At 37.9% G+C, this 19,437-nt stretch overlaps 2 protein-coding genes across 3 annotated transcripts; both read right to left on the reverse strand.

Annotated features, from left to right (window-relative positions):
• Positions 1 to 1,834: 1,834 nt before the first annotated feature.
• Positions 1,835 to 7,678, reverse strand: snrpb2 (small nuclear ribonucleoprotein polypeptide B2). The gene is made up of 7 exons (XM_036560350.1): positions 7,626 to 7,678; positions 7,146 to 7,237; positions 5,292 to 5,464; positions 4,607 to 4,738; positions 3,839 to 3,880; positions 3,604 to 3,692; positions 1,835 to 2,191 (listed from the first exon to the last, which is right to left on the reverse strand). The coding sequence occupies exons 2-7, from the start codon at positions 7,207 to 7,209 to the stop codon at positions 2,032 to 2,034; spliced, it is 660 nt and encodes a 219-aa protein (XP_036416243.1). The 5' UTR covers positions 7,210 to 7,237; positions 7,626 to 7,678; the 3' UTR covers positions 1,835 to 2,031.
• A 1,822-nt stretch (positions 7,679 to 9,500) lies between these two features.
• rnaseh2a (ribonuclease H2, subunit A) lies at positions 9,501 to 19,399 on the reverse strand. 2 transcript variants are annotated; one of them, XM_036560335.1, is made up of 9 exons: positions 19,372 to 19,399; positions 16,888 to 17,036; positions 16,692 to 16,763; positions 15,947 to 16,073; positions 14,483 to 14,570; positions 13,762 to 13,899; positions 12,123 to 12,210; positions 11,267 to 11,390; positions 9,501 to 9,887 (listed from the first exon to the last, which is right to left on the reverse strand). In XM_036560335.1, exons 2-9 carry the CDS (start codon positions 17,012 to 17,014, stop codon positions 9,731 to 9,733), a joined length of 921 nt encoding a protein of 306 aa, XP_036416228.1. In that variant the 5' UTR covers positions 17,015 to 17,036; positions 19,372 to 19,399; the 3' UTR covers positions 9,501 to 9,730. The 2 variants fall into 2 exon arrangements, with proteins under 2 accessions (XP_036416228.1, XP_036416227.1); XM_036560334.1 differs by lacking the exon at positions 19,372 to 19,399 and adding an exon at positions 18,453 to 18,560.
• Positions 19,400 to 19,437: the final 38 nt, after the last annotated feature.

Raw genomic sequence — 19,437 nt, forward strand, 5'->3', positions numbered from 1 at the left:
ATCCTTCATAACAAAATTGTCTCACTAAATTCTCCCTCCCTGGACAATATTAACAGTTTACGGGAGGAGGAGGCAATCCTGGATGAGCTATGGGAGAGCATACAGCATCAGATACATTCTTTTATTTTTGCTAGACGTGGACTGATTCTGTGCAGAATTTAATATAAGATATATGATGATATAGAGCAGACCTGTGACAGGGGTCAACAGTCAGCTATGTCCCATGTAGAATTTCTGGTTGGATATCTTGGGCACAATTTCAGATGTTCTTGAGGTGTCTATTAAACCTGCCTTCATTATGGTTGCGTTCAGTCCTACCCAAGGATGTCCCCCTTGCTTTGTAGCAGTTGTGTCTCTCCTAGCATGCACCTTCTCCCTCTTAAATGGAAGTTGTGCCCACCCTTTCCAGTCTTCTCGTTTGGATTACAGATATTTTTCAGCATATAAAGCTGCCACTTTCAGCATATAGTAGATGCCATTAAGCTCTACCTTAAACAAAGAATGAGAATCTTTTCTGGCTTCTGCATAGAAGTTTCCTAATGTCATTATATTCAGTACTGTGTGTGCCTGTCCTGTGACTGTATTTAGAACATTCTGTTCTGCCTATTTTTGTTTATCCCTACATGGTCATGTCTGTCACACCTGTCACTTGTCATGTGTAGGCTGGGCCTAATCTTGGAATCAGTCCAGCTATAAAACTGCATCAGTCCATTGTTTTACGGGCTGGCTAGGTGTCTGGTACCTGCACCCAAGAGTGAACTTCAATTCTCCAGACATACGGCTGGCTCCCTGGTTTGTGACGGGGTTTGGATTCTTTTCCTCAAACCAAAATATTACTGTTGTTTTTATTTATTAATTTTTATTTAATTCCATTTTTGAGTGATGTTTAGCATTTTACTGATATTTTATTACTGTTATCCTTAAATTATTAATCAAAGGGCCCATATCTGACCTTTTCCTTGCATTTTATGTATTTCCCCTGGGGACCACTTATAATGTTTGAGTAGTTTTATGAACCAAAAACAGGCATTCACATTTTCCAACCTCCCCATCTCTTAGAAGTAAAGGCTGGTTTTGTGACCGTGCCTTTAAGACTGATATCTTATCAGCATCTCTTTTTGAGATGACAGTGTGGTAACACTGTAACATAACAGTCCCCTATAAACAGCAGCTTAATCATTATTTAAGTTTTGTTACAGAAAGTAAATAACAATTAGCAGATGATACCATTTGAATTAATAACCATTGACTTAGAGACACTAAAATAATCAAAATCTGTAGAAACCTAATCATTAATAATAGTAGGTTAGTTATTTGATACCCAAATACTGAGTATATCTCAAAAATATTGAAAATATCAAGTAATAATCTCGCTATTTTGTGACGCATAAACTTTTTGTTCAGTTAATGCTTAGTTAATCATGAAGTGATATTTTTTTTAATATAGTAAAAGCTGTGACTTTATAATGTATTTACAAACATATAGCATCTTACTTATTACACTTATATAATTATTTGTATGTAGCCAAGTATATTGTCATTACTTTGAATGGTAGCACTTATTAATGCATTAGTAATAATTATATGACTCTCAAACTATTAATGAATTATTAAGTTGCTATTTATAGGAGCCTGTTATAATAAAGTCTTACCAATAATTTGTATTTTGTGAAATACATAAATGTGTGAAAGTAAGAAAAGTTTTAACATTCAAAGAAAGGAAGAAAGGTTTTAAAGGGCCCTTCTGTAAGAGAGGATGCTGGCAGCATAGAAGTTTTATAAAAGTCATTTAATATTTCTAGCATTCAAAATAAAAAAAAACAAAAAAAAACAACATAATTAGCCCTCACAACCCCCCCCCCTCTCTTGTCTGAACACCCAATAGCCTGTACAGTCATAAACATATAAACAAAATCAATTAAAATAAACTAGTAAGCAAAAATAGAGAGAGGTGGGGGAAGCAAAAAAGGAGGACCCATTTATCAGGGTCACAGATTCAGTCCAACATGGGAGACCTGTGTGTGTGTGTGATCACTTCTTGGCGTAGGTGATCTTCATGGCGCAGGTGGCTGTGATTCTGAAGCCCTGCAGTGCGTCTTTGGCCACTCCTGCCTGGGCCTCGCTCTCAAACTCTACAAAGGCGATGTCGTGCTTTCCCGGGACCAGGCGCACCTCTTTAAAACCAGGGAACCTGCGCAGGGAGCACAACGGGACATGAAGTGGCGCCACTGTGCATTTTTTCCAATGATTTTTTAATTTGTTACTGACATTAACATTTGTTGCTGCAGTGAAAGAACTGTTTCTCCAAAATGGTAATTTAAAGGGGACTTCCACCAGTCTTTCAAAATTTCTGCTTAATTCAGTGGTTGAGATGTAAACAAAGTCACTCAAAGTGTTTTGATGTGAAATGGTTCACTTAAGCAAGACTTACTGATGCATTTCTTTACAGTGTTGGTGACTGGAACCAGGGGTCACAATGTTTACAGCGCTAATTTTATTTACTAACCAAAACTACCAGTGGACCTTCATGTGTCTGAGTTTTTAATATGTAATGTTGATAATGGTAAAGTCGTGATACATCTAAGAAAATAAACTTGCTTGGGGTCTGATTAGCCTTACAGCGCCCTGCATGCAACTCCCCACCAAGTACATTTTTAAAAAGATATTTTAGGTCAAAACTTCCTCTCAAAACATATAACAACGTCTCAGGCAGTGCAAAAGTATTTATGGAGCATTTGTATTGATCCATTCATCATTAATTGTTCACACAATGTAAGACAACTGGCGTTTTCAAAAGATGTAACAAAACAACCCCAAAATATTACAGGTTTTTGATATTTCAGAGACAAGTGATTCTTTTAGCAGCACTCCAGGACTACAGCGTGACATCCCTTCAAATCACAGGTGCACATCCCTTCAAATCATGATTACATGAAGGAAGCTTCAGAAACAGTTCTGACAGAGTTTACACAAGCTTCTCCTTTCATCATGGCAGAGGAAAGTGATCTTTAGCTTTGAATATATTTATTAGTCACCTATTAGGCTACAGACATTTGCTTTCATCTGCATTTGTTGGTTGCAGTATGTACATCTGTACAATATAGGGAAAATGTTACGGGTGCCAAAAAACTGCGGATCAAGCTAGCTAACTAACATGAGTGGCACATTCACCCATAGGCTCACCTAGCAAACACTCCATACTTCTGACTAAAACAGCTGGACAAAAAGATTTTATAACCTTGCAACTGAGTACAAGCAGGCAACATCTATCCAGATGCCTGTATTATCTGACTGTGGAATGGAATGATGGGATGAAGAAGTTGTTTCAAGCACAATCCAGTCATTTATTGTTGGAAAATTAAATGACTGCAGAGACATGTTAAGACAAGATTTACTGCCTCTGCCCTTCAAACTCAAACTCACCACACTCTAATGAGGTTGTACTGAAACCAGATGTTATCACTTATAATGGTTCAGTTCATCGAGATGACAGTTACAGGGTGGTGGAAAAGTAGATTTGCAGATGAAAAATCTGGAAACTGTAATCCTTTGAACCAAACATTTAAGACATTTAGTGAGGAAAAGTGCTCAAAATGTACTCACTGGTTAAACAACATTGACAGCATCATCTCATTGGTCTCCTCAGGTAGGTTGTTCAGGAACAGAATGTAGTTGGGTGGATTATCAGGAACCTAAAACAAGAGGACAAAAGGTGCTCAACACAGTGCTGTTATGCTGTGCTGTTCCGTAAAACAGTACAGATGGAAGTGATGCATAATGTAACAGCCCATAAAGGAAGTCAGAAAAACATGTCAACAGAATTAAAGGATGCACGTACCTGGACTGTAGCAGGTGGAGCTGGCTGTGTGTTCAAGGCATTCTGTCAAAATATATTTACATCAGCAACTTTTAGCAAGTTAAACCTCCAGTCAGGAATTTATACAATGAGCAAGCTTGTTTCTGAAAGTGTTTCTGAAAGACTTTCATACAGTATTACAGCAATTATAATAAAAAAAACACCTGACTCTAATTTCACCTTCAAATTATCTGCTAATCCTAAAGGTTCACATATTATTGTCACTCACAGATACATAACATTGGATCATTTTCCTCAAGTCTCATATTTTGTCTCATTTGTTTAATTTGGTTCTCTTCATGTACTTTTAGGACTTGTGTGAAAATCTGATGAAGTTTTAGGTCAAATTTATGCAGAAATATTGAAAATTCTAAAGGGTTCACAAACTTTCAAGCACCACTATAAGACACCCAATGAACTGCACCAGTAAATGTTTTTACAGACTCCACCATCCATAAACAAAGACACATTCATGATGGATTAGGCCTAGTCTTGGACTAAACTGCAGTGCTAATGGTGAATCACCACTGGTAATTGCTTTTAATCTAGGTTTGGGCTTAATCTGGGTCTGAGAAACTGGTCCACAAAGTTTAGTAATCAAAAATTAGCAATGAAATGCAGGAAATTACTTCATTAACTTTGAAATAAGATCAAAAGCAACACTGCAGGTTTATCAGAAAACACAACCCATTAAGCAGTGGACTTGTTTTTTGTTCTTATCGACTTATTAACCTTCGCAACTCAACTCACCACTGGTTTCTTGGCAGCGTTGGCTGCCTGCTCTTGAGCTTTCTTCTTTTTCTCCTTCTTCTTCTCCTTGTCTCCAAATGTGCCTCTCATCTTAGCGATTATGTCCGAGTCTGTTTTAGCGTACTGGATTCGCTATAAACGAATGGTATACAAGAATTAGCACCAATTTCAGAAAGAGCATACATTTAAAATAAATAATGAAGTTGATGAGATAAAACATTAAATATTTTTCATTTTTAGCTCCATCACTGTAGAAAATGCACTTCTACTGCTCCACAGCCCACTGCTCAGGGGCCTTATACCCCTCTAGCCGACACTTGACATGGGCAGCTGCTCCAGAACATCCCACACTATGGGTCAATGCTCTTCTATGGAGCTCATACAAGCTGTATGTGTGCAATAGAAAGCCTGTGATTAGCAGTGGGTGCACCTTAAAGTAGCTGAACTCACTAATTAGCACAAGTGTCTGGATACTTTTGAACATGCAGTGCATTATAAACATTCTTTAAATATTTCAAAACTAGCTTACATGCTATGCCATTTCACTTATGGTTACTTTTGGAGCAGCTCTGATCTCCAACCAGCCTCATCCATTTATCTTCATAACATTCCTCAATGCCTTATCAGTGAAAGGTGCCCTGAATTCTGACCACAGATAAACATTAATAAATCCTCTAATACTGACCATGGGCTTGTTGTAGAAAGGGAAACCTTGTAGTTGTCTCAGTGCGTTTGTGGCTGCAGCAAGTTCTTTAAAGACGACAAACGCCTGCCCCCTCATTTTCATGGTCTTCAGTGCTACTATTTCAATGATTTGTCCGAACTGGGAGAACAGGGCGTAGAGTGACCTCTTCAGCTCTGAGGAAAAACAGGATTCTTTAGTCAATACCAAACATTCGCAAGTGATATGTACCCCATTCCATGCACTAAGGGGAAAAATGCACTTTTCTGAGCATTTTAAAATGACAACACATATTTATACTTGAATACATTCGTACACAAGCATTCAATAATCCGATCATAATCGGATTTCTGCAGTTATCCGATTATTCAAATGGTCACGTAAACACCATACTCAGATCTAGAAATCCGATTAAGAAACCCGATAAAGAGAGCTGCATTTTAGCTCAGTAATCAGATTTCTCAGCGCATGTAAACTTGTACTCCTATTTCTATCGGATTTCTCAGTCTGCGCACGCATGAGATCAGACGGTCGATGTCGCGAGACGCAGCAAAACACTGTTGGAGAGGCGCTGAATCCAAACATGAATTGAAGGATTTAAATATTCTTCATCTTCTAGATGATGTGTGTTCATATTTTCAGGTAAAGCGGCTCGATGTTTAAAAACAAAAACAGCATGAAGTTTGAGTTTTAAGTTATGTTTACATCACGTCTTCTTCTGTGAGTCTATTGGCTGGTTGCAAAGCAGAAATCTGCTTACTGCCTGACTCATGTAGACCCAGAGTTTCCCATTATCTGATTACTCAAGTGCATGTAAACGTGTTGATCGGATTACTGACAAAATCTGATTTTCCGCAGTTATCGGATTATTAAGTGCATGTAAACACACTCATTGTCATCATGATAAAATCGTGACACCTTCTTATGCATACGTTGGGTACTTATAGAACACAGAAGAACTGCATGTTTCATTAAATAAAAGCATAATTAGTCCTGTTTAATTGGACATGAATGTAGAATAAAAGTCCTTGCAGTCAAACTTTTGACAGCATTTTTTTTAAATGTGGCACTTACGGGTAGGGATGCATGACGACTCAAAATAAATAAATAAATTAGCAGCACCAGAAAGACGTTTTGACTCGACTGGATATTATTTTATATGGATATCTGATGATACATTTATTGACTTGAGAAGAGCAGAATGTTAAGGTGACACAGGATTACTGTGCTAAAACATCTGTAATTCATTTGTTTTAATGCAAATGTTGCATTGCTCTGTAATGCACACCCAGGCGGACTTATTCACAAGTTCTACTTTTCATAAATGCATATAGACATAAAACCATATAGAATCAACACTGATAAAATGATGAACATGAAAAATATGGATATGAGTGCCCCACTTTCTCAATAAACTTACATTCCCTTGTAAATGCTTTTTTAATGCAAGAAAACACAGTGTTGTTGCAATTTTTTTGCAGTGGTACTTTAGAGGCTCAGTAGTTCAGACGTCTCGAACCTAAAAAAATATCAAAAGGTGTATGGTGTATTGTGAAAAAGTATCGCGAAAAAGTATCGCATGTTGTCTTTTTGCCATATTGCCCACCCCTACAACTCCATGAGGTGTTTTTCTTGGCTCAGGCTGGATTTTGTGGGCTACTTTTTCCTTCTTCTTTACTCATGTTTCATTTAAGCAGCGACACGTTTTACTGGAGGCTGGTTTTACACAAGTCTGGCCCAACAGAACAGCAGTGTAGAGTACTGTTACATCCAGTCTCCAGCACTGAGGCGGTCATCTTCCAGCACTCATTAACTGCAGAGCCTGAGCAGAGAGCTAGAGCATGCCTTTACACCCACCTTCTTTCTTTATCTTATCATTGACGTTGTTGATGTAGATGGTGTGGTTGGGTCGAATATCCATGTTGTTTGAGCTCTGAAGGAAGACTGATCTGCAATAAGGACGACAAATCAGCACAAAGGAGCGAAGACAGACAGACGAGGCTGAAGTTAGCTTCCTATTCGCCAGCCAGCCCGTTCGAATTTCGCCGTTCCACCTTAAATAATGAAGCATTTATTATTACATCGGCTCAGGCGCCAGAATGGAACTGCTGCAGCATTTAAGGTGGAACGGAGAAAATCTACAGCCCGGTTAGCTAACTGGCTAATAAAATATCAGCACGGTGTCCTGCAGTCTGCAGTCTGCTGGCTGACCTGGCTGAAGAATCAAAGGACCTTATTATGGCACTGTATACAGTGAAATAAAACTATAAGCACATAAGACAATTAAACCCAAATAAAGCTAATTTCTGAATGAATGTGTGAAGTTATTTAACTTACCACACTTGGGCTCTGCCGGAAAGCGCTTGTTGGTTCTGTTGACTCTGTTTTGAAGGTGTATGTGGCGCCGCCTGCTGTACTGGAGGAACGAGCGGAGCCTTGATGAACAGCGCTGTGAGCACATCTCTGTACTTCACTCAAGTATATAAACGGGAAATCCACCGACTGATGAAAACCCCCACATAATTCAATCGTTGAAATATAAGCTCTCATTCAGAGCGGTGTGATGTGAATTGGTTCTCTTTTGAGAAACTTAACCAACTCCTATTTCTTTACAGTGGTGCTGATAGGAACCAGGGGTCAAAATGCCCACAGCGTAGATACAGCAATTTTATTTACGATCCAAAATCACCAGTGAACCTATATAGTCTTCTGAGTGTATATATGTAATGTTGATAAAGAAAAAATGGTCATACATCTGTGGAAAAAAAGGGTTCTATGCATTCTTAAAAATACATTTTAGGATAAAATCCTTTCCAAAATGTATCATAAAACATTGTCTCAGACATCAGGCAGCATATCTTAAACCATTTAATGTATTATGTTTATGTAATGTAGCTTTTAGAGGCGTTAAACTCTTCAGACGTCTGGTTCTTATCACCAGCACTGTGAGCAACTCTGACTCTGTAAGTTTCTCTAGAACAGAGCATTTCACTCCAAACCACTCTGTTTATAAAATAGTTAATTATGCAGGAATTTTGATAGGTGGATTTCCTTTAATACCAACTATTGGATTTAAATACTAATATTTGAACATAATCAAATTTTCAAATATTGAAATATATTCAATACATCTGAATGCTTTAACCTCTGTGTGGTGTTCAGGTCTGTGGGACCCGTTTTCAATGCTTACCAAAAGAATAATTAATGTGATTTATTATTATTAGAACCTCAGATTCTTAAGAGTGTGGAGGTGCTGTGTCCTTCACTCTGTTCTCCTCCTACATAGCCTGCTGTTAGTGTGTGTGTGTATGTGAGGGTGGACCCTACGCTGACCACTTGTGATATTTTAAACATCTGATATTTTTACATACATTTTTATTGCTGTATTGATTTAAAAAAACAATAATGCGGTGAGTCCACCAGACCACTGAGTAACAAAAACATCAACACCACCCACGGGTCAAAGCCCCTAAAGGCTCCCTCATAGAAAGTTATTGCATGAAATGGTTAGTATTATTATTATTTGTACAAGAAGGTACAGTAAATACAAAGGAAAAACAACAACAAAAAACAGAAAATATGTGGGGAAAGTAAAAAAAAAGCCTAGGTACAAAAAGGACAAGGTACTTTCCCCTTAAGGAAAAAAAAAATTAAATGAAAAACACACAAAATCCCAAAATAAAACACTAACAAAATATGCTGCCTGATGCCCGAGATGTTGTTTTATGATAATGAGTTAGAGTTTTGGTCTAAAATGTACTTTAAAACAGCCTTTGAGGGCTGAGAGGTGTTAGAAATGCTTTTTTCCCCATCATATTTATCACTATTATACTTTATCGGCATTACATCTAGAATTCAGATGTGTAGGTTCACTGGTGGTTTTGCATAATAAATAAAATGGCTGTATCTGTGTTGTGGACATTGTGACCCCTGGTTCCCATCAGCACCACTGTAAAGAAATCTGAACTCTAAAATAAAGCTTTTCACATCAAAACACTCTGAATGACTTTGTTTCCATCTCAAGGATTTAATTTAGCAGAAATATAGAAAAATCAGGTGAATTCCCCTATAATCATTTTCTCGGTAAGTAAAAGATATTTAGAAGATGGAAAGCACCAATATTTTGCATGACGTACAAAAAGGGAAATTTTCACTTTCAAATAAACAACAAAAACAATGAGTGGGGAGAAATCATTAATGAATCCAAGTTCATAATGTATAAAATATGCAATTTATTACTTGAACATTAAGAAATTATGTATAAAACACATGAAACGTATGACATGTCCAGCAGACTCTGGACGGCGCTGAAGCTGTGGAGCTGGTTCTGAGAACATACGGTACAGTGTTGGTTGAGATCTATACACAATGAGCACATTTCTGTGACCTCTGCAGTCTCTGATTGTGTGTCTGTATGATTGTGTACGCGTGTGAACGCGTATTCAGAGTGTGTCGATGCTCTGTAATCTGCGCTCGGTAAAGAAGCGGTGTGTGTCCCGTGTTGGTGCACTGGTAGGTTTGCTGCGGCTGAAGTACGACAGCATGGAAGTGTTATTTTGCCGAGCTGCTGCTTTCTCCCCGTCTTCCTCATCGTCATCCCTACACACACGCACACACACGCGCACGCACACATTTAAAAATGGCTGTGTTGCAATAGGATACAAATATAACACAAATAAGGGCCCATATCGCACAATCCGGTTGATATAGATACAGATAATCTCCCGTAATCAAGTTTGCATTTTCTTAATATAAAATATTTTCTCTTAAGAATCTATTTCTTCCACCTAGGAATATAGTTCTTTGACCTTTGTGTCTCTCTACGGCTTATGATATGTCCCCTGAGAAGGATGCTGTGACATGATGTAAGGACTTGTTTATGCCCATCTCCAATCTATCCTACCAGACATGACGGAGGCCTATGGTACAGGAGTTGGAACTGGTTATTCCCATCACCGTAAAACTGAGTGAAAGGTGACCATTCGGGAACCTTCAAGGCCTCAAGCCTGACTGAGAGCGACTCTTGCTGACATCATTAAGATGCGCATGAGGGACAATGTCTTTGTTGACTTAATCTCACCAATAACACTGTGTTCAGTTATGTTTTTAAACCAATCAAAGTCTGCATTATAATAGTTTTGATTTATAATGATGAATCAGAAATTGCTTATGCAGCTTGACTAATTTACATATCATTTACATAAAGGTATAACTGCTTTCCATGTATGGACTGGGAAGAGAATGGTACATTTGGAAACATTAACTATGTTTACATCAAACTCTTGTTTAAAGAAAGTAAGGGGAAAGCTTTCCATGATATGGGCCCTTTAATTACATTATGAATTGAAATTGGTTCCATGCATCATGAAGTCTTAAATTTCTCCACAGGTCAATTTGATTTTTTTCCCCCATTTGACTATTTTTGCACAGTTCAGTAAAAATACACCAGATATACAAATATGACTGCATGAAATATTTACACAGTACTGATATATAGACAGCCAAAAAAATTACATTTGAAAATAGCCTGTGAACTATATTTTGGCCTAAAAATGAACGCATACTTTACTGAATATTATGACTAACTGCAATCAATTTTAACTTTACAAAGTCGATGCAGTTGAATCACTACCTTCAGATTGGTCCAATTTTACATTCCTACTCCATTATTTTCTTATGAATAAACACAATGTGACTGTCTAGTGTTGTCTGTGAAGGGCCTGGACTCAGTTATAGGTTTTTATTTCAACAAAGCAGGAGCACACCTGATCAGAAACAAGTGTGCTGCTGATTGCTTGACATGAAAACCCCCAGCCACACAGGCCCTATGCAGATAAGACTGGATAGCCCTGCCATAAAGGCATTAAACAGCCAACATACAGACATTAAAAAATGTATAGGGCTACTTAACAGTAGTCCAATGCCTTTCCTTTTATCTTGCCAAGCTGTAAAACACTGCCCCCTGCTGGTGGACTTACCAGTGCACAGTGACCGCTTTGCTGTCCAGCAGTGTCTGTGCTGTACTCCAGCTAAACCGTACAAACTGAGGATAACCAAACACGGGGTCCAGATACTTCAACAGCCAGCTTTTAGTCTTCGGATCTAAAACACACACACCATCCAGAAGAATCAGTGAGCTTCAATATGATCTTGACTGACTCATTTGATGGACAGATCTATGCCCATTCCTGGTCCTAGAGAGTTCAGATGCAACACACTTGCCTCTTATATTATGACTTTGTTTTAAATCTGTATTTGAATCTCTTTTCGAACGTGGCATCCTGTGCTGCTTTTTGAGACCTTCTAGTGTGCTTCACATTGCCAGATAGGTTCTATTTAGGTGATGTTTAGATTTAACAGGTCTGGCAGTAATCATTCCTGGGTGTGGACAGTGAAATGGAACCAAACAGTCAATTGAATTTGATTAACTGGTTGATTTAGTAGCTAAGGGGGCAATCATTTTTTCACATAGGGACGAGGTAGGGCTGAAAAACATTTTTCCTTCAATATATGAAGTCATCATCATTTAAAAAGCATTTTGAGTTTATTTGGGTTATTTTTGTCTAATATTAAAAGTAATTTGATGATCTGAAACAGTCAAGTGTGACAAATACGCAAAAATAAAAGAAATTGGGAAGAGGGCAAATACTTTTTCACAGCACTGTAGTAGTAATTGTGTGTTTTTTTTAGAAAGCTCATTTGCTCATATTGTAGCACTTTGAAAGGATGATACTGTGATAATTCATAAACAATGTCTTGTGCAGCCTTATTGTGCTTATATAACATGTTTACAGTGAGGAAATCAGAAGAGGAAGGGTGTGTGTGGGTGCTGACCATTGGGATATCCTGAGCCGTATTCTGAGTCCACTTCCCCCAGATCTTCAGCAAACTTCCAGCCTTTCACAACATGGTCTCTGGCCACCTAACAGAGGAAGATAAGAAGTAGAGGAGGACAGAAAAGAAGACAGTGGCTATTTAAAAAATGTTTTTTTTTAACGTTTTTACTGTCTGACAGTAATAATTGTGGAGTGATTTTAATCCAGTATGAATCTAGTGTGTGTAGTTTTTACAGTCTGACAGTAATAATTGTGGAGTGATTTTAATCCAGTATGAATCTAGTGTGTGTAGTTTTTACAGTCTGACAGTAATAATTGTGGAGTAAATCATCTTCTGTAACTGCCTGAACCCTCAGTGATAGTAGTCCTGTTCTGATTAATCTCAAGCTAATGGACTAACAAAACCTGCTAACAGACACGGTAGTGCACAGTGTTGTTACTGAGCGTGTCCTGTAGTGTAACACTATCCATGGGAATTTGGGGAAATTACACAAATACGTTATCCAGTGTGACTCAGCCTGTTGAATCCCACATGTTAGGCCACAGAGGCACCCTGAGTAAAATAAATCCAGCTCTAATAGTGTGAAGGATGTTTTCTCATACGTGTCCCCAGTCAGTCCGTCTAATTAATGAACCAATCCATCTTCTACAACTTGTACAAAACACAGCAGCATGGATCCTAACAATAAACAAAAAAAGAGCTCATATCATCCAAGTTTTGAAAGAACTTCACTGGCTGCTTGTATCTTCTAGTATGGATTTTAAAGTTCTAGATTTTAAGGCTCTAAATGACCTAGCACCCGCTTATATCACAAAATGTTGGTCTGTTTATGTTCCAGCATGCAATCTTAGATCTGCAGTTACTGGCCTTTTGCATATACCTTCCATAAAATCCAGATAGCAAGGAGAGGCCTCTTTTAGTTATTATGCCTCTTAACTGTGAAACTCAATTCCACCTTTTATTAGACAGCCAAGCCCAGCGCTCACTTTTAGGAAACATGAAAACGCATCTTTTTAATTTAGCATTTAATTAAAACTCTACTTCTCTTTTGTTATTTATGTTTAAAATTCGATCTATGACATTGCCTTATATGATTTCTATTTTCACTCATATTTGTTATCTTACTATTGAGTTTTGCCACCTGCACTTTGAGCTGCCACTAGTGTGAAAAGTGCTTTATCAACAAAGTTATTATTATTATTATTATTATTCTTTCAGCTACTTTCAATTGTACCCACTGCTGAGGTTATCTATTGCACATATACAGTTTATAAGATCTCCACATGTACTAAGCCTAAGGTCACCATGTCAAATGCCAAGTGTCAGTTAGGGGTATACAGCCCCCCCAGTAATGGGCTGGGGAGCAGTAGAACTGCTTTTTCTGAGGTGACGGAAGGTTTTGGTTTGGTTTTGTTTGGTGCACATCAGTGGGGTGTCAATTGGTTCCCATCAAACTCATCTACAGGCAGCTCATAGTTACTGAGCTAAATTTCCCCTCTTAAAACTTAAGACAATGATGCTACTAACGCATTAATTAAAATCGCAGATCTGGCGATTTGAAAATCGTGTTCTATCAAAATCAGCATTTAAATTTTAAAATGAATAACTCCTCAGCCCTGCATTGCATTGTTGTCACCTTGGCACAGATACTGGCTGCGCTGACGATGGGGAAGAGTGAGTCAGCTTTGGGGCGCACAGTCACTTTAATTCCGGGGAAACGCTGAGAGAGCTTCTGCTCATACTTTTCTGCTGGCCCCACTGTGTCCACAAACACCTGTAAGAAAAGAGACGCTAACATTCTTCACTGTTTTGATAACAAGTGTTATTTAGCCTTTACTGGCCAGTTATTTACTAATGAAGCTGTGCAGTATAGACAAGAATAAAGAGAGTCACGCAAGTGATATTGTGTCTCCCAGAAAGCAACATCTAAACAGAGCTGTATATGGAATTTTCTAAAGCAAAAAATGTTAACTGTCACAAACACAAAGTTAAATGACTAAATCATGACATGATCAGGTAAACATGGCCTCTTATGTTAGCTAGATGCAATAAACACGTGTTAAACCTTTTGCATATTTGTTATTTATTCATAACAATACAAATATTTTCTCACTGGGATTTTTGAATATTATTTGTATAAGAATTTGGCTATTTGAACAGAAAAGAAGGTTAAAACTGCCACATTTATTTAGAGCTCACCCTATGTTTACACACTGATCAAATTCATCAGCTAATGATCAAGGTGATTGAAGATGCTTCTGATTTACTGTACTTAAAAATCGCAACTGTGCTGGGAGTGATCCCTCCAGTATTGGCTCAATTGTAAAACTAAACCTTATTATCTTTCCAGTTCCTACCTCTTTGAGTTGTACCCCACAGTCCAGAGCATACTGCACCAGCCCAATGGCAGCATCATGAGAGAGAGCATTTAAATTATACTTAGCCCTGAACAAAAACAGAGAGAGAGAGAAATAGATTACACATTCTCTACTGATGCAAAATCACATTACATTTATTCTTTGATTGCAAAACCACCAAAATCATCAGTAAGATGACACGTGTGTGGGTGGTTCCAAAAAAAATACTTGTTGAGCTGGTATTTTGTGTCTGTTTACGTTTGCAGCGTACTTATGGACACTACTGTGTCTCAGTGTCTACAGTTTTTTGGTTTGTGTGTGTGTGTGTGTGTGTGTGTGTATACCACTGCATAATGCTAAAGGGGATGTTACTCTTATGGCCTTTTAGTTAAAGTCAACCTGAAATCAAAATGGACTTTTTTTACATTTATACATGGTTTATTTTAATGATGACCCGAATTCTTTTTTCCTGAAGTCTTTTTTTCTTGCTTTTGTGGTGAAAGCATAAGAAAAGTGAAAGCAATGTGGATATTAAAGGCTAGACCGCTAACAGGTGTCACTTCATCTGCGTTTTTTTTTTTAAATAATAATAATAAATAAAAATCACATAAATAGAATAAAAAAAGTCATCGTATTCAATTGTTGATGAAATGTGTTTATTTTTATATTTTATTTTTGGCTTTTCTACAAAACATTTGATTCTGCTGACTGACAGAGTCTGACTGCATGTTCATTTCGGAACAACCACGTTTCACGATCCATTCAAATCCTAAAGAATAAAATCATGTCCCGCCTACAACTATTTGCCACCCAAGCATCGTGTTTTGCTCAGAAAAGCATAATGTAAAGGAAGAAAAGTGATTTCCGATTCACATTAATGTTAAAGTACTGCGGCAAAAGTATAACTAACTGAACTAACACAAGCTAATTAACAGCACCTACTGTCTGTAACAAACTGATAAAGATGTTACTGTATCTGTGAGTGGGTCACTGACATTGATGCAAGTCCATTCTTTTCGTATTTCATAAATGTAAAAAAATACATGACATACAACGTAATTCTACTATACCTCCTTATGTAAATACATTTTCATTGCATTTAAAATAAAATACATTTTAGCTATTAATAAAGTCTAAAAATGTCGGGTGGTGCAACCATCCAACTATATATACATGTACATATTCATGTTACAATGCCAAGGTCTGTAGCCCTCTCACAAATATTTAAAAAATCTAATATTTTTCATTCATGTGTGTTGCAACACCCGACATTTTCAGGCTTTTAAAATGTATGATCCTGATTAATAATTAATTTACAATATGATAAAAGCTATGAAATAAATATCAACACATTGAACAGAGTATTACAGACACAAAAAGGGCACATCATAATCTTTTTAAATAATCTCTTTTCCCATTATCATCATTTTGAAAGCCTTATGCGTCACTGATCCCTGTGTGTACCTCTGTAACATGCTGGTGGAGATGGTATTGGGGGAGAGGATCTGAAGTGCCCAGCCCACAAAGCTCTTTGCTCCGTCCAGCTTCAGAAACAGATTTTCCCTCTCTGTCTCTGACAGAGTCTTTGAATCTGCACACAAGACCAGCAGAATATTATAGTGTGGATGCATCTATGTGTGGCCAACATAGCAAAATATAACATCCCGGCTTGAAGACATTTTTATGGAACATAACCTGCATCACAGTCATTTTTGGGAGATTTGAAAAGTTGGAACAGACACAAAACAGTAGTGCCACATTTTAAAAATGCTATTTAAAGAAGCTCCATCAAGGAAAACAGAATTTCCATCACTTTTCCCAAATAAGAGTTAAATGTTGTATAAAATCATTGCTAAAGTTTCAAAGCACACCGTTCACTTCTCGGTCCATATATGGAAACTAAGCTGCAAAAAACAGCCTGTCATCAATTAATTGTTTCTGTGATATGAAAACCAACATGTTTACATACAGCAGTTTAACCCCACCCTGAAGTTATAAGGAGTGTTTCTACCTGGACTAATTTTGAATCCAGGGCAACCAGTCAGAGATAATTTACATATATCAGTCTCAAAGCACAGGAACATAAACAGCCTGTTTAATTCTAAGGGATAAAATGCTCATGTAAAGTTATATTATAGAGATGTTTGACCCTAAATACAACATGCAGTATATTATTAGAGCAAAGGAAATCCATGCACTTTAATCTGACCTGCCACTTTTAGGTCCTTTAAGTCCTCCTTTCTGGACACAGGACAGAAACATATTCCATAAACCATCGGACCTAAAAGACAAAGAACAGAGTCATAGGCAAACTGTAAAATCTTAATGGGCGGTTTACTCATCTGGATCATACAGATGAAATAATCAAAACATTTAATCACACGCAAGGCTTTATGTCTCCTCACCCAGAACAGGACCCCTTCCAGCCTCATCGATACCCAGACAACAGTCCTCGCTCTTGCAGGCCTCTGGTACAGCAGAGGCCAGACGGCAGCTGACTGAATTGTCCGTTTCAAAATCACTCAAGTCCATGGCTGTTCAAAGGTGGCTGATTCTGCCCCAAAAGAAAAGACAATGGGTTCATGTCTTTAGAGGATGCAGAGAAAAAAAGCTTAATCTCTGAAAACGTTCCACATTTCTTCAGATTTTATTAAACTGCACTACTGTGAAGTTCAACTACTGACACAGCGGAAAACTTTAGATAGACTGTGAACAATAAGAATGTATTACTACAACTAAATATCAGACTTAATGATTTATGTTTCATAGCATTTTTTAATGAATCAGTTTTTGTCTGATATGGTCACATTAGAGAGAGCTGGGTTATACTGGGGGACATGGATGTAATGCTCATTATCTACTGAATATATCTCTAAAAATATTATTAAAATTGAAAAATAGTACAGTATAATTGAAAAGCAGCCACTGCTAAAAGCTCCCTCACAAAGTCGAACCATGAAATGGTTATTAATACAGTCTGAGGCATTGTTTTATGACAGTTTTCTGATTATGCTTGGCTTAAAATGTATTTTAATCCATTCGCAATGAGGAGTGCCTGCAGGGTGTTGTAAGGCAAAATAGTCCCCCAAAGAAATTTTCAGATTTATGACTATTTTACCATCTTCAACATTACACATAAAACTCAGAAGGCATATGTACGTGCACTGGTCATTTTGGATAGTAAATAAAATGGCTATATTTGTGTTGTAGCCATCGTGATCTCCTGGTTCCTATCACCACCACTGTGAAGAAATCTGAGTCAGTAAGTTTCTCTACAATAAACCGTTTCACACAAGCCACTCTGAATGACTCTGTTTACATCTCAAGGACTGAATTATTGAGAACTTTTGAAAAATTGGTGGAATGCCCCTTTAACTGTAATGCATGTCATGTACTGGGCGCCTAAGATTGTTTTGAAAGAATAGTTTAAAAAAATCCAGAGAAGGAAAACAACAAAGTAGGTAGTTTTGTGTCAGAACGGTCTATGCCAGGTTATTAATTCAGACTTACACATAACCTGATACTGTGATACATCCGGAAAATATCGTGATATTGAGTTTTATCCCAGCTCTACTGGAGACACACAGCACAGCACAGTGTGTGAATGGCCCTGCTGCTAAAAACAGGGTGAAATACTGATAGTTTAGCATCACCAAAAGACGAGAATACTCTCTGCTGAAAACGAAAAGGGACCAACTGGCTCAGCTCGTGGCTTGTAGTGAGCAGAACTCTCAGAAGACTAAGGTTACATTAGAAAACAAAGGTTAGAGAAAGCCTGAAAAGCCCGGCGCTCTGGGTGTTATACGACAACAATCTGCAGGTTTGCATGTTCAGAACTTCATATATCTGATCCGAATCTCAACACAGATCAGTGCCGATTCATTAGTGCAGGTTTGTGCTGCAAAATGCATAGCTACAGTTATGAAACACAGACTTTAGACAGAAACCAAACAGACGGAGCTAATCTGACCTGTGCAGCAGAGTAGAAGAGACCCGGATGTTGCAAACTCTCGAATTGGCGCGAACCTGTCACGTGACGCTCTGCGTGCGACGTTCTAGCGGAGAACCGGCTCTGGTTCTAGTTCCAAGCGTGTTTTTCTTAAAGGCCCAGCAGCAGCGCTTTTAAAGGGGAAGGTCACTGATATGCAAAGTCATCGAGACATTTTTATTCAGAATGTCTTAATTTAATTGCAAAGAAACTGACTCTGCAAGTATAGCTTAAAGGGGAAATCCACTGATTTTTCAAAATTTCTCCACAATTTAAACAAAGTCATTCATAGCGGTTTACAGAGAAACATACAGACTGATTTCTTTGCAGTGGTGGTGGTAGGAACCAGGGGTCATGATGCCTAAAATGCAATTATAACCATTTTACGTACTATCCAAAATGACCAGTGGACCTACACCCATCTTTTGAGTTTATATATGTGATGTTCATGATAGTAAAATCTGGGGGAAAATGTTCTCTTTAGGTCAGGGGTGGCAAACTGCAGTCCTGGAGGGCCAGAGCCCTGCACAGTTTGGTGGCTTTCCCATTCAAACACACCTGATTCAACTCTGCCAGGTTTAGTAGAGGTGTTAAGAGCAAGGAAATCACCAAACTGTGCTGGACGCTGGCCCTCCAGGACTGCAGTTCGCCATCCCTGCTTCCCTGCTAGAACTTCTCCATCTTGAAAACCTTATTTGAAAATGATCATAGAACAGTCTCTTACAAGCTCTGGTTCCTATAGCACCATCTTACATCAAATCACTGTGAACTGCTTTGTTTCCATCTTAACTATTTAACTGTGCAGAACTTTGACAAAAAAAAAAACTATGGTTTTATATATGTATAATAGAGATTTCAGCAAAAACGTCTGTGTGGGTGTGAACAAATTGCATTTTCTTACCTTGACTGACAGTGTCTCAGTGTCAAACCTAACAGCCTAACAGTCCAGGGCTGCAAAGTGAAAACA

Source organism: Colossoma macropomum, unplaced genomic scaffold (genome assembly GCF_904425465.1).
Source record: "Colossoma macropomum unplaced genomic scaffold, Colossoma_macropomum, whole genome shotgun sequence".
NCBI classification, from domain to species: Eukaryota; Metazoa; Chordata; class Actinopteri; order Characiformes; family Serrasalmidae; genus Colossoma; species Colossoma macropomum.